This window comes from Antechinus flavipes, chromosome 5 (assembly GCF_016432865.1).
Source record: "Antechinus flavipes isolate AdamAnt ecotype Samford, QLD, Australia chromosome 5, AdamAnt_v2, whole genome shotgun sequence".
Lineage (NCBI taxonomy): Eukaryota > Metazoa > Chordata > Mammalia > Dasyuromorphia > Dasyuridae > Antechinus > Antechinus flavipes.
The window spans coordinates 231653041-231667104 of NC_067402.1; the positions used below are offsets into that span (position 1 = coordinate 231653041).

At 33.0% G+C, this 14064-nt stretch overlaps 1 protein-coding gene across 1 annotated transcript in view; it reads left to right on the forward strand.

Annotated features, from left to right (window-relative positions):
• Positions 1 to 9168, forward strand: part of SMCO2 (single-pass membrane protein with coiled-coil domains 2) — a 30113-nt gene extending 20945 nt beyond the window's left edge. Inside the window, exons 5-6 of the mRNA XM_051961167.1 lie at positions 917 to 1077; positions 8925 to 9168. Of these exons, the coding sequence (XP_051817127.1) occupies positions 917 to 1077; positions 8925 to 9123 (360 nt within the window). The 3' untranslated portion in view covers positions 9124 to 9168. The remainder of the gene's footprint in view (positions 1 to 916; positions 1078 to 8924) is intronic.
• Positions 9169 to 14064: the final 4896 nt, after the last annotated feature.

Below are 14064 nucleotides of genomic sequence, written 5' to 3' on the forward strand. Positions count from 1 at the left end.
GGCCTCATATTGTAGAAAAAGCACCAGAGTAAAAGGATTTGTGTTTGAACCATTGGTCAGCCATTTACTAACTCTGTAGTCTTAGGCAAGTTAAGGATAATTCTACATGAAACTAAATTTCATCAGCTCTAAAATGGAAAGGATTCTCCTTGTTATGAGGCTGTCAAAGGAAGCATTGTGGAATGGGTAAATCTGAGCTCAAACTGAAAAAACCTCTTAACAAAATACCCCAACCTACCACCTGCCTTATGCTGCACAAGTTACTTCACTATCTATACCTCAGTTTTCCCATTAGTAAAATAAAGTAGTTGGTCTATAGAATAGCTAAGGTCCATTACAGTCTAGAATGCTAAATATTTTATAAATTTAAAAAGCACCCCACAACATTTACTTTGAATCCTATTGAGTTTTCCATTTTATGGAATGGAAAGGAGATCATAAATTAAGCTTTGTATTGCCCTCAACTCCATGCTCCCTTTACCCCCACCTTGCTCCATTTCTTTCTACCAATCACTATTCTTCCCCCATCTCACTTTAAAAGATGCAATAAGACTAGACTTGAGAGTCAGGAAACTTCCAGTACAGCTCTGGTACTTGCTAGTTGCATCATCCTGGATCTGCCATTTTATTCATATAGCCTCATTTTCCTTCCTTGTAAAATGGGAATAATACTTGCTCTAGCTACTTCACATGGTTGTTAAGAAGATAATGTTTTGTAAATCTTAAAATGCTGTATGAATGTGAGCTATCAATTAATATTATCAGTAATATTTAATAACAGATTTTGGTTTTTAAGATGTGACTTTTGGTTGCCTTTGGAATAAAAGCTTTATATAACTCTCTATAGCAAAACTGATAGAGATAGAAAGATCTCATATCAATCAGTATTTTCAAGTTTCTTTACTATTCTTTTTAGAACTTTTACAAGGACATGATTATGATGAATCGAGAAGTAGAGAAATACCAACTGAAACAAGAGGAAACAGAGGCTGAAATGATTAAAATGAAAGATAAGAAGCCATTCTTTTCTCAAACACCATGTTTAGGGACAAATATTTCATCCTGTTCTATAAAATTGTAAGTATGAATAAAGATGAAATCCTACTTTCAAAAAAAAATTAAGAAAAGCAATTCAAACTTGGACATTGCTTTGTCTATTTCCACATCTTGTTAGGGTAATTCATATGAACTGATGGCAAATAAGATGATTATTTTCTCCAGAAACCACAGTGACAGTCTTGATGAGAGTGAGCATCACATTCAGAATACAAATTCCTTAAAGGCAGATACTAGATGGTATTAATCTTTTTTATGCCATGCACAAAAGAGGCATTAGAAAAGTACTTGTTAAATTGAATTTAATGGGTCATAATGAGAAGATTTTCTGGGTGATTCTATCAGTCAAAGAAATTAGGGTGATTGCAAAACTTCCACCTGGAATGTAAAAGAATAAAATGTTTAAAAAGTACCCTGTGGTTGAAAAAGAACATCGTATTTACCCAAGAGAATGACAATAAAGAGACAACATACTAAAATGTGTGGGATGCAGCCAATGCAGCAATAAAGGGAAATTTTATATGCCTATTTGCATAAAATAGAGAAAGAGAAAATCAATGAATTAGGCTTGCAACTAAAAAAGCTAGAAAAAGAGCAAATTTAAAACCCCTAATCAATTACCAAACTTGAACTTCTAAAAATAAAAGGAGATATTAATAAAATTGAAAGTAAAAAAAAAAACTATTGAATTAAAAAATAAAACTAAGAGTTGATTCTATGAAAAAACCAACAAAATAGGTAAACCCTTGGTAAATTTGATTTAAAAAGGAAAGAGGAAAATCAAATTGTTAGTCTTAAAAATGAAAAGGGAAAACTAGCCAGTAATGAAGAGGAAATCAGAGCAATAATTATGAGTTACTTTGCCCAACTTTATGCTAATAAATTTGATAGCCTAAGTAAAATGGATGAATGTCTTCAAAAATATAGGTTGCTCAGATTAACAGAGGAAGAAGTATATTGGTTCAATAGTCCCATTTTAGAAAAAGAAAGAGAACAAGCTATTAATCAATTCCCTAAGAAAAAATCCCCAGAACTAAGATGGATTTACATGTGAATTCTATCAAACATTTAAAGAATAATTAACTCTAATGCTATATAAACTATTTGAAAAAATAGGGATTGAAGGAGTCCTATCAAATTCCTTTTATAACACAGACATGGTACTGATATCTAAACCAGGTAGGATGAAAACAGAGAAAGAAAATTATAGACCAATCTACTTAATGAACATTGATGCAAAAAAAAAAAAAAAAAGATGGCAAAAAGATTACAGAAAACCATCCCCAGGATAATACACCATGACCAAGTAGGATTTATACCAGGAATGCAAGGCTGGTTCAATATTAGGAAAACTATTAACATAATTGACTATATCAATCATCAAATTAACAAAAACCATATGATCATCTCAATAGATACAGAAAAAGCATTTGATAAAATCCAACACCCATTCCTACTAAAAACACTAGAGTATAGGAATAAATGGACTTTTCTTTAAAATAGTAGCATCTAATTAAAACCATCAGTAAGCATCATATATAATGGAGATGAACTGAAACCATTCCCAATAAAATCAAGAGTGCAACAAGATTGACCACTATCACCATTACTATTCAATATTATATGAGAAATGCTAGCTTCGGGAATAAGAGATGAAAAAAGAAATTAAAGGAATTAGAGTAGATAATGGGGAAACTAAATTATCACTCTTTGCAGATGATATAATGAGATCATTTAGAGAACCCCAGAGATTCTACTAAAAAGCTATAATTTACAACTTCAGCAAAATTGCAGGATACAAAATAAATCCACATAAATCCTCAGCATTTTTATACATCACTAATAAAATCCAACAGCAAGAGATACAAAGAGAAATTCCATTTAAAATAACTTGATAGTATAAAATATTTGGGGATCTATTTGCCAAAGGAAAGTTAGAAATTATATGAGCAAAACTACAAAACACTTCCCACACAAATAAAGTCAGATCTAAACAATTGGAAAAATGTTAAGAGCTCTTGGATAGTTCAAGTGAATATAATAAAGATGACAATACTACCTAAACTAATCTATTTTTTTAGTGCTACACCAATCAGACTCTCAAGAAACTATTTTAATGATCCAGAAAAAATAACAACATTCACCTGAATGTTCCACCTGGAAGAACAAAAGGTCAAGACTTTCAAGGGAACTGAAGAAAAAAAATCAAATGAAGGTGACCTAGCTGTACCTGATCTAAAACTATATTACAAAGCAGTGGTCATCAAAACCATTTGGTATTGGCTAAGAAATAACTAGTTGATCGGTGGAATAAGAAGTTAGGTTCACAGAACAAAATAGTGAATAACTATAGCAATCTATTATTTGAGAAATCCAAGGACCCCAACTTTTGAGATAAGAATTCACTATTTGGCAAAAACTGCTGGGAAAATTGGAAATTAGTATGGCAGAAATTACACATTTACCCACACTTAACACCATACACCAAGATCAAAATGGGCTTATGATTTAGGCATAAAGAATGAGATTATAAATAAATTAGAAGAACATAGGATAGTTTACTTCTCAGACTTATGGAAGAAGGAGTTTGTTACCAAAGAAAAACTAGAGATCTTTATTAATCACAAAATAGAAAATTTTGATTATATCAAGTTAAAAAGCTTTTGTACAAACAAAACTAATGAAGACAAGATAGAAGAAAAGCAATAAACTTTAAAAGTTTATAGCTAAAAGTTCTGATAAAGGCCTCACTTCCAAAATATATAGACAATTGACTCTAATTTATAAGAAATTAAACCAATTTCCATTTGATAAATGGTCAAAGAATATGAACAATTTTCAGCTGATGAAATTGAAACTATTTCTACTCATATGAAAAGGTATTCCAAATCATTACAGATCAGAGAAATGCAAATTAAGACAACTCTGAGCTACTACTACACACCTGCAGGTGTGTATTGGCTAGGATGACGGGGAAAGATAATGACGAATGTTGGAGGGGATATGGGAAAACTGGGACACTGGTGCATTGTTGGTGGAGTTATGAATGGATCCAACCCCTCTGGAGGGAAATTTGGAACTATACTCAAAAAGTTATCAAACTGTGCATACTCTTTGATCCAGAAGTGTTACTTCTGAGCTTATAGCCCAAAGAGATATTAAAGAAGGGAAAGGGACCTGTATGTGCAAAAATGTTTGTGGCAGCCCTTTTTATAGTTTCTAGAAACTGAAAATTGAATGGATGCCCATCAATTGGAGAATAGCTGAGCAAATTGTGGTATATGAATGTTATGGAATATTATTGTTCTGTAAGAAATGACCAGCAGGATGAATACAGAGAGGACTGGCGAGACTTACATGAACTGATGCTAAGTGAAATGAGCAGAACCAGGAAATCATTATACACTTCAACAACAATACTATATGAGGATCAAGTCTAATGAGAGGATCCAAATCAGTTCCAACTGATCAGTGATGAAAAGAACCAGCTACATCCAGTGAAAGAATACTAGGAAATGAATGTGGACCACAACATAGCATTTGCATTTTTTCTGTTGCTCTTTGCTTGCATTTTTGTTTTTCTTCCCAGGTTATTTTTACTGTAATGCCAGAGAAACTGAGCAAGACAAACATTAGAGACCAATTTAATAGTTTATTAAATGGAGAGATATACTGGGACCAAATGGATCCATGGTTGGCCCCAGGACTGAACGAGATTATCATCTCAAAGAATCCATCCCTGAGTATTGGGACAGCAAGATTTTTATAGGATAACAAGAACAATGACAAAATGGGGGAGGTACCTGGATGGGGAAGTCCTAATTGGGGGAGGTACCTAGGATGACACAATGGAGGGAGGTATTAGAGAGGTTACTGATATTCTAATGATGTCTAAAATGGATAGACCTTTATCCTGTCAAACATTAAGAAGAAATGATTATAGCCTAAAGATATAAAACCTTTATCTCATCAATATTAAGAGGGAAAGGTTATAACCTGAGGCAGAGTAACTAAATAGGACAATGGAGAAACTGGGTCAGGACATTAAAAAGGAACTGTGGCATAACATTACCATTTTTATAAATCCGATTCTTCTTGTGCAACAAGATAATTGTATAAATATGTATACATGTATTTAATATATACTTTAAGATGTTTAACATGTATGGAAATGCTTGCTATCTAGGGGAGAGGGGAGAGGGAAGGAGGGGAAAAGTTGGAACAGAAGTTTTTGCAAGGGTCAATGTTGAAAAATTACCCAAAGCTATAAGGATTAGAAGAAGAAGAAGAAGAAGAAAAGAAAGGAAGAAAGAAGAAGAAGAAGAAGAAAATTAAAGCTTTAATTTAAAAAAGAAAAATTATGACAAAAAAAACAAAGAATATGGTATGCAAATTCAAGAAAGAAAGCTTTTAGAAACCAAAAAAAGGGAAGAAAAAATAAGTATTTCAAATTCAAAAAAACACATCTTGACTTTTTCAAGTGGAAAAAGTCATTTATAATGAATAAAATTATTATTTTAAAACCACTCTCAGTAGTTATAAGTATTCTTGAATGTGCACAAATTGGAATTTTAGTAATTGATGAGGTGTGAATCTGGGCTGGGAGAAAGAAGAAAAGAGAGACAGAGACAGAGAGAGAAGCAAGTTCACATGACAAGAATTCACAAACAGGAGTATCTGTGACAAAAATAGGAAAGTTTATTTATTTTGTTCATTAAGAAAAGAATTCTCTTAGTGGACAAAAACTTCTAATATAATCAAGAGGTTTTTGTGAAGAAATTTGTTGATGGTACTTAGTTTTATGGGCAGACCCTAGCCTAGGGCTAGGGACAGTTGAAATCAGAATCTTGACTTGAATAGAGAATTTTTCAATTGAATGAGAAGTCCTAGACTAATTTTCAACTCAATAGAGAGTGTAATTAGTAATGAATGTTATCAATGGTGCTGTGCTGGTCTCTCAGGATAACAGAATGAAGCTATTTATCCTGATTCCCTCAAGCCTGCAGTTCTTTAACAGAGGCAGGAGTTCAAGGAAACTATCTCCTTGAAGGAGTTTCAGAGTGAGAGAGTTTTGGGGCCTTTAGTTTCAGGGTTCTCATGACATTTATGTTGAGTATGTAAGTTTTCATTTAAGAGCTGAGACATTTTGGAAATGAAAACCAATGGATAAGATACACACATGCATGCATACATGTATATATGTATATGTGTGTGTATGCATATATATGCACATGTATGTATACAACAGTACTTAGTTGGTAAATTTTAAGTCTTGAAATATGAATTAAGTTAAAATTTATTAGATTCGCTTTGAAAGCTAAAATTACTAAAAGGAAAATACCCAAAAAAAATAAGGCTTCAATTAAAAATCTGCCTATTCAAAAATGTTCCAGTTTAATATTTACAAAGAACTGATATTCTTTGGAAAATTGGAAAGAAAAAAATTGTACCAATGAAGACAAATACTTTAGGGTACTGCATTCATGTCATCATTTACACAAGGCATATATATGAGAGAGTGAATACTTATGTGAGAATGAATCAATATTTTAAATCAATTCAGGATGAGTACCTTCAATCCCTAGCTACAATATTCTTTTTAAGCTTAGCTAGATTTTTTTTTATTAAATGAATGAGTGAAAAAATCTGATGGTATCCTTCATTGTTTTCCATAAAAATTGAGCATAATTGCCAAGAGATAATATGGTTAAGACTTATGGTTATATTGGTATAGAGAACTCTCAGTGAGCAATTTCTTTCTATCAAAGTACATCAGCATCAGTCCTGCAATTCACAGTTTTTCCTGTGGCAATGAGAAATTTGACTTTTGCCTAGAATCACATAGCCAATATGTATCAGAGGTGGAACTTGAACTCATGTCTTCCTGACTTGAGGAATTTGATTTGAATTCATGAAATTCATTGTATTGATCACTAAAAAAGATTAAATAATTTTAGTTGTTGCCTATTTTACTTTTGGGGATATATTCTAGGTATCCAATATTTAATACTCAATCTATGATCTATACATTTGGTAATCCCTCCCAATGATACAATCATAACTCATCCACATTTGCCAATCCTAGGTGACCTTAGTTCACCTCCTGAGTTTGTTGAGGAGGAGGTAGGAATGGAGTTCCTTAGGAGGAACTCCTAATGGAGCTATGTTAGGTAGCTTATGTATAGAAGATTCCTCACTTTCTCCCAACATTGCAAAGTTGCCAGTGGAGCACTCCAATCATCTCTCATAACCAATGCATGAAGTTATCCATTTCAATTCGTATATTTATTACTGTTCTTTTTTGGAGTTTCTTGTGCATCCAATCACAATAGACTACGCTATTGCTCCCTATGTAATATTCACCTTTAGTTCTTTTTTTTTTTTCATAATTATAACTTTTTATTGACAGAACCCATGCCTGGGTAATTTTTTACAACATTATCCTTTGCACTCATTTCTGTTCCGACTTTTCCCCTCCCTTCTTCCACCCCCTTCCCAGATGGCAAGCAGTCCTATACATGTTAAATATGCCACAGTATATCCTAGATACAATATATGTGTGCAGAACCAAACAGTTCTCTTGTTGCACAGGAAGAATTGGATTCAGAAGGTAAAAATAACCTGCGAAGAAAAAAAAAATACAGACAGTTTACATTCATTTCCCAGTGTTTTTTCTTTGGGTTTAGCTGCTTCTGTCTATCCTTGATCAATTGAAACTTAGTTAGATCTCTTTCCATCAGAATACATCCTCATACAGTATCATTGTTGAGGTTTATAATGATCTCCTGGTTCTGCTCATTTCACTAAGCATCAATCAGTTCATGTAAGTCTCTCCAAGCCTCTCTGTATTCATCCTGCTAATCATTTCTTACAGAACAATAATATTCCATAATATTCACATACCACAATTTATTCAGCCATTCTCCAATTGATTCACCTTTAATTCTTCAGAGGCAATGCTATTCTATATGTGGCTGCCTATAGCAACACGATGTTAATTTTTAAATGGGTTTTTGTTTTCAAGGGAAGCTTGGGAGTCAGTTAAAATTTCAAAAAATATATATTCCACTCTTCTTTCTTCTAATCCATCCTTCTAGATTGTTTATCCCAGATGTATATTCTATTGGACAAGATCACATATTGAGATATTGGCAAACCATGATAATTGTGGAAATATGTATGGAATAATCGCACATATTTAACATTGGATTACTTGTCATCTAGGAGAGGGAATTGGGGATGGAGAAGGGAAAAAATATTTAGAACACACAGTTTTGCAAAAGTGAATGTTGAAAATTATCTATGCATATGTTTTGAAAATAAACAGCTTTAATTTTAAAAAAAAGAGAGAGAGAGAAAGATAGTGGCAAAGAAATTCTTTATCCACTTGGTCTTCCCTTTGTAGAGAGACAGGATGCTCTTCAGGGAATTTTGCAACATTTTGGAGTTTATTTTGGTACAATGTCACCAGAATGTAGGAGCATTTGAAGAACCATACTATTCACAGGGAATTCCTTTTCATATGGATTCTATGCTGGATAAGGGTGGCTAACATATATCTTTCTGTTTTATGTCTAGAGAGAAATTCTCAAAACTCAATCTTTTTAACATTTGCCTTTTGTAATATGTGCAATAAATTTGTGAAGGAAATGACCAAATATAGCCCCAGTCTCCAAGATTTATGCTGAGAAACCTATTTAGGCAATAAGAAAGTAATCAAATGAGAAAATCATATGAGAGGTTGAACAGTCCTGCTTCCTAGGTGATCCAGAAACGTTCTAACTTCATATCTAGATCATGTTTATACTTTGAAGTTACTTTGCCTATGATTATCTTCATGTTTATAATCACATTTTCTTTTTTTGCAGGAAACTTACATTGTGGACTTTTGTATTTATTTATGTCTTCATCATCTTTGGATTTTCATGTTTCGTGTTTTTTATTGATCCTACATTTATTTTTGAAACTGTGCTCCCTAGGATTCTTGGGCGCCGAAGAATGTGGGAACTGAAAGAATTCATTGCTCCCTTCTTGAATTTGGAAGTAGATGACTTGTTACCTTCTTAAAGATAAAGTATATGTCATTAGCCTATTAACTTTTTCCCATTAAAATTCTGGCTATTATTATTTTATTGTTGTTTTGTTTCTAATAAGTAATGCTTGAAAATATCAAGCATTAGATGGCCATAGAACAAAAATAAAGTATTCATGTTCTACCTTAGCAATGGAAAATATTTTAATTCTCCTCTCTGACTACTGGACTCACTCCCCAAACTTTGTTAAATCATTGACCCTTTCTCTCAAGTAGTTAATGATTAAGAACTGTGGAAGAGAAAAACCTAAGAATTTCCTTCTGAGTAGTTATTTGCAACCTTTTTGGTCTTGGGACCTCTTTACATTCTCAAAAATCATTAAGGACTAAGAACTTTTGTTTATGTAGATTTTATCTATTAGTATTTGCTGTTTTAGTAATTAAGATGTCTAGTCTTATGAAAAAAGTTTTGACTTCTTGAGCCCTCTTAAAAGGCTTCAGGGGTTCCCTTCTTGAGGTTTCTAGAAATACCTTGAAATGCTCACTAGAACATGCTTCCTTTTACCATTACCACTGCTGCCTTCAATCCCTCATTCCCAGATCCACTGAGGGTATTCCACCTGGGAGAGAAAGTTGGAGCTAAGTTAGCTTACAAATTTCTCCAAGCTTATTTTTTCTCCCTTCTTTGAGTTAGCAAATTCTCACATCTAGTTCATTTTTTCCCTTTGATTTAGTCAACTTCTGCCAAATCAGAGAAACCTTTTCCTGTGCTACCCCTAATATCATTCTTATCCGCTTTAATTGCTGTTCCCATCTTTGGCTTTTTTGCCTAATTACTTCTCTGGAATACAATAATCTGTTATTGACTTTTTCTTGTCTAGGTCTCTTATCATGTCCCCAAATGATCTTTGATGCTTATCTACCTCCTAACATAGCTGATGAACCCAAGAAACATGCATTTTTGCATATGATCACCATGTGGATTTCTTTAACCATGCTAATTAGTTACAAAGGTCCTTCTTTCTTTTTTTTCTCACTTTTTATGTGGTTATGGGAAAGAAGTCGGGGAAGAGAATTAACAATAGTAATGCCAAGAGAAAAAAAATGTGCCATTGAAACATTTTTTTAAATGCACAGAAGAGAATAGAAAGAAATATAGAAGGAATCACCAAAAAAAGGACAGTTTTGAAAGTATTTATTGTACACCTTTGCAAAAGCAAGCAGCATTATCTAGAGGATCATAGAATCTTCTTTTTGTGTTCAGCTGTGTTATGCAAGTCCTCTGGGTTTTCTTCTTGTTGTTTTGATGTTTAAGTTCGGAACAAAAGTAATAAATTTTAAAATCTAGGTATTTTTTCCTCTCACATTTCTTTTATCTTCTCTCATTTCTTCTGAATTCATTTCCTCCCTTGTCATTCTCTGTTATAATGACTATTCTTCTCACGTCCCACTGAGCCAAGAGGATATGTTATAGCATACTCTTGGATTCCCATTGTTATTTCTAGATACTCTCTCTGACACCATCAATCAGCAACCTCTCCCTTCTTTTTAAATTTCCTTTATTCACCTACCATAATATGTTTAATTGTTCCCTAACTGATAGACATCTCCATTCTCCCTCCTACACTTTCTCCCCCAAGCCTTTAAAAAAAAAAAATCACAAAATCCTTATAAACAAATAAGAACAGTTGAACAAAGCAAATTCTCATATTGGACATGTCCAAGATTATGTCTCATTCTACATTATTAGTCTATAACTTCTCTGTCATAAAGTTGGTAGCATTCTTCATTTTTGATTCTTTAAAACCATTGTTGATCATTGCAAGTCTTTTAAAACTGTTCATTGTTATAATAATATTGATGTTATATAATAACATCTTAGTTCTCTTTTTTCTCTTAGTTTTGATAACTTCACTCTGCATCTGTTCATATGAGTCTTCCACGTTTCTCTGAAACTGTCCCCTTCATCATTTTCTATAACATAATAATATTCCATTCATATACCGTAATTTGTTCAACTATTCCCCAATTGATGGGCATTCTTAGTTTCCAATTCTTTGCCACCACAAAAAGAGCTGCTATAAATATTGATTCTTTTTCTCTTTCTTTGGTCTCTTTGGAGATGTAGACCTAATAATAATGTTACTGAGATAGTGGGCACGTAGTTCTATAGTTTTGGAGGCATAACTCCAAACTGTTTTCAAAGAAAACTGTTATTTCACCAACAGTGCATTAATGAACCTCTTTTTCCTTAGCCCTTCTAGCATTTGTTATTTTCCTTTTGTTTGTCAGTTTTGTCAATCTGATAGGTGTGAAGTAAAAAGGCAGAGTTGTTTTAATTTGTACTTTTATTTTGTACTTTTCTAACTATTAGTGATTTAAAGCATTTTTTCATATGATTTCTGGTAGCTTGCATTTATTTTTCTGAAAATTATTGGCTTATATCCTTTGATCATTTATGAAGTAGTAAATGGTGAGTAATATAGGATATTTAAGATGACAGAGAGTATTTGTTTTCTCCACACTTGTAATTTTAGTTGCCTTAGGTAAGATTGTACTCTGGAAAATGGGATTCCAAAAATTCAGAGATTAAGGGAGAGTAGGATTAGGATCCAAAGACAAAAAAAGAAACTGCATAATGGACATGTTGAGGGAGGGAAGGATTTTTGAATACCATGAAATCTTTAAAAAAAAAAAAAAAGTCCATAAAATAAGCATGTTTTTCATATATATATATGTGCATATACATATATACATGTATATTCACACATATATCTACATAAATAAATACATGTATTTCTCCCTAAATGGCTGGCTTAATCAAGCATATTTTTCTTTCTTTCTTTTTTTTTTTTTTAATTTTTATTTAATAATTACTTTATATTGACAGAATCCATGCCAGGGTAATTTTTTTACAACATTATCACTTGCACTCGTTTCTGTTCCGATTTTTCCCCTCCCTCGCTCCACCCCCTCCCCTAGATGGCAAGTAGTCCTAAATATGTTGGATATGTTGCAGTATATCCTAGATACAATATATGTTTGCAGAACCGAACAGTTCTCTTGTTGCACAGGAAGAGTTGGATTCAGAAGGTATAAATAACCCGGGAAGAAAAACAAAAATGCAGATAGTTCACATTCGTTTCCCAGTGTTCTTTCTTTGGGTGTAGCTGCTTTTGTCCGTCATTTATCAATTGAAACTCAGTTAGGTCTTTTTGTCAAAGAAATCCACTTCCATCCAAATATGTCCTCATACAATATCGTTGTCGAAGTGTATAATGATCTCCTGGTTCTGCTCATTTCACTTAGCATCAGTTCATGTAAGTCTCGCCAGTCCTCTCTGTATTCATCCTGCTGGTCATTTCTTACAGAACAATAATATTCCATAACATTCATATACCACAATTTACCCAGCCATTCTCCAATTGATGGGCATCCATTCATTTTCCAGTTTCTAGCCACTACAAATAGGGCTGCTACAAACATTTTGGCACATACAGGTCCCTTTCCCTTCTTTAGTATTTCTTTGGGATATAAGCCCAATAGAAACACTACTGGATCAAAGGGTATGCACAATTTGATAACTTTTTGGGCATAATTCCAGATTGCTCTCCAAAATGGTTGGATTTGTTCACAACTCCACCAACAATGCATTAGTGTCCCAGTTTCCCCGCATCCCCTCCAACATTCATCATTATTTTTTCCTGTCATCTTAGCCAATCTGACAGGTGTGTAGTAGTATCTCAGAGTTGTCTTAATTTTCATTTCTCTGATCAATAATGATTTGGAACACTCTTTCATATGAGTGGTAATAGTTTCAATTTCATCCTCTGAAAATTGTCTGTTCATATCCTTTGACCATTTATCAATTGGAGAATGGCTTGATTTCTTATAAATTTGAGTCAGTTCTCTATATATTTTGGAAATGAGGCCTTTATCAGAACCTTTAACTGTGAAGATGTTTTCCCAGTTTGTTGCTTCCCTTCTAATCTTGTTTGCATTAGTTTTGTTTGTACAAAGGCTTTTTAATTTGATGTAATCAAAATTTTCTATTTTGTGATCAGTAATGGTCTCTAGTTCATCTTTGGTGACAAATTTCTTTCTCCTCCACAAGTCTGAGAGATAAACTATCCTATGTTCCTCTAATTTATTTATAATCTCGTTCTTTATGCCTAGATCATGGACCCATTTTGATCTTATCTTGGTATGTGGTATTAAGTGTGGGTCCATGCCTAATTTCTGCCATACTAATTTCCAATTATCCCAGCAGTATTTATCAAATAATGAATTCTTATCCCAGAAGTTAGGGTCTTTGGGTTTGTCAAACACTAGATTGCTATAGTTAACTATTCTGTCTTGTGAACCTAACCTTTTCCACTGATCCACTAATCTATTTCTTAGCCAATACCAAATGGTTTTGGTGACTGCTGCTTTATAATATAATTTTAGATCAGGTACAGCTAGGCCACCTTCATTTGATTTTTTTTCATTAATTCCCTTGAGATTCTTGACTTTTTATTGTTCCATATGAATTTTGTTGTTATTTTTTTCTAGATCATTAAAATATTTTCTTGGAAGTCTGATTGGTATAGCACTAAATAGATTAGTTTAGGGAGTATTGTCATCTTTATTATGTTCACTCGGCCGATCCAAGAGCACTTAATATTTTTCCAATTATTTAAGTCTGACTTTATTTGTGTGGAGACTTTTTTATAATTTTGCTCATATACTTCCTGACTTTCCTTTGGTAGATAGATTCCCAAATATTTTATGGTATCAACAGTTATTCTGAATGGAATTTCTCTTTGTATCTCTTGCTGTTGGGTTTTGTTGGAGATGTATAAAAACACTGAGGATTTATGGGGATTTATTTTGTAGCCAGCTACTTTGCTAAAATTATGAATTATTTCTATTAGCTTTTTAGTAGAATCTCTGCGGTTCTCTAGGTATACCATTATATCATCTGCAAAGAGTGA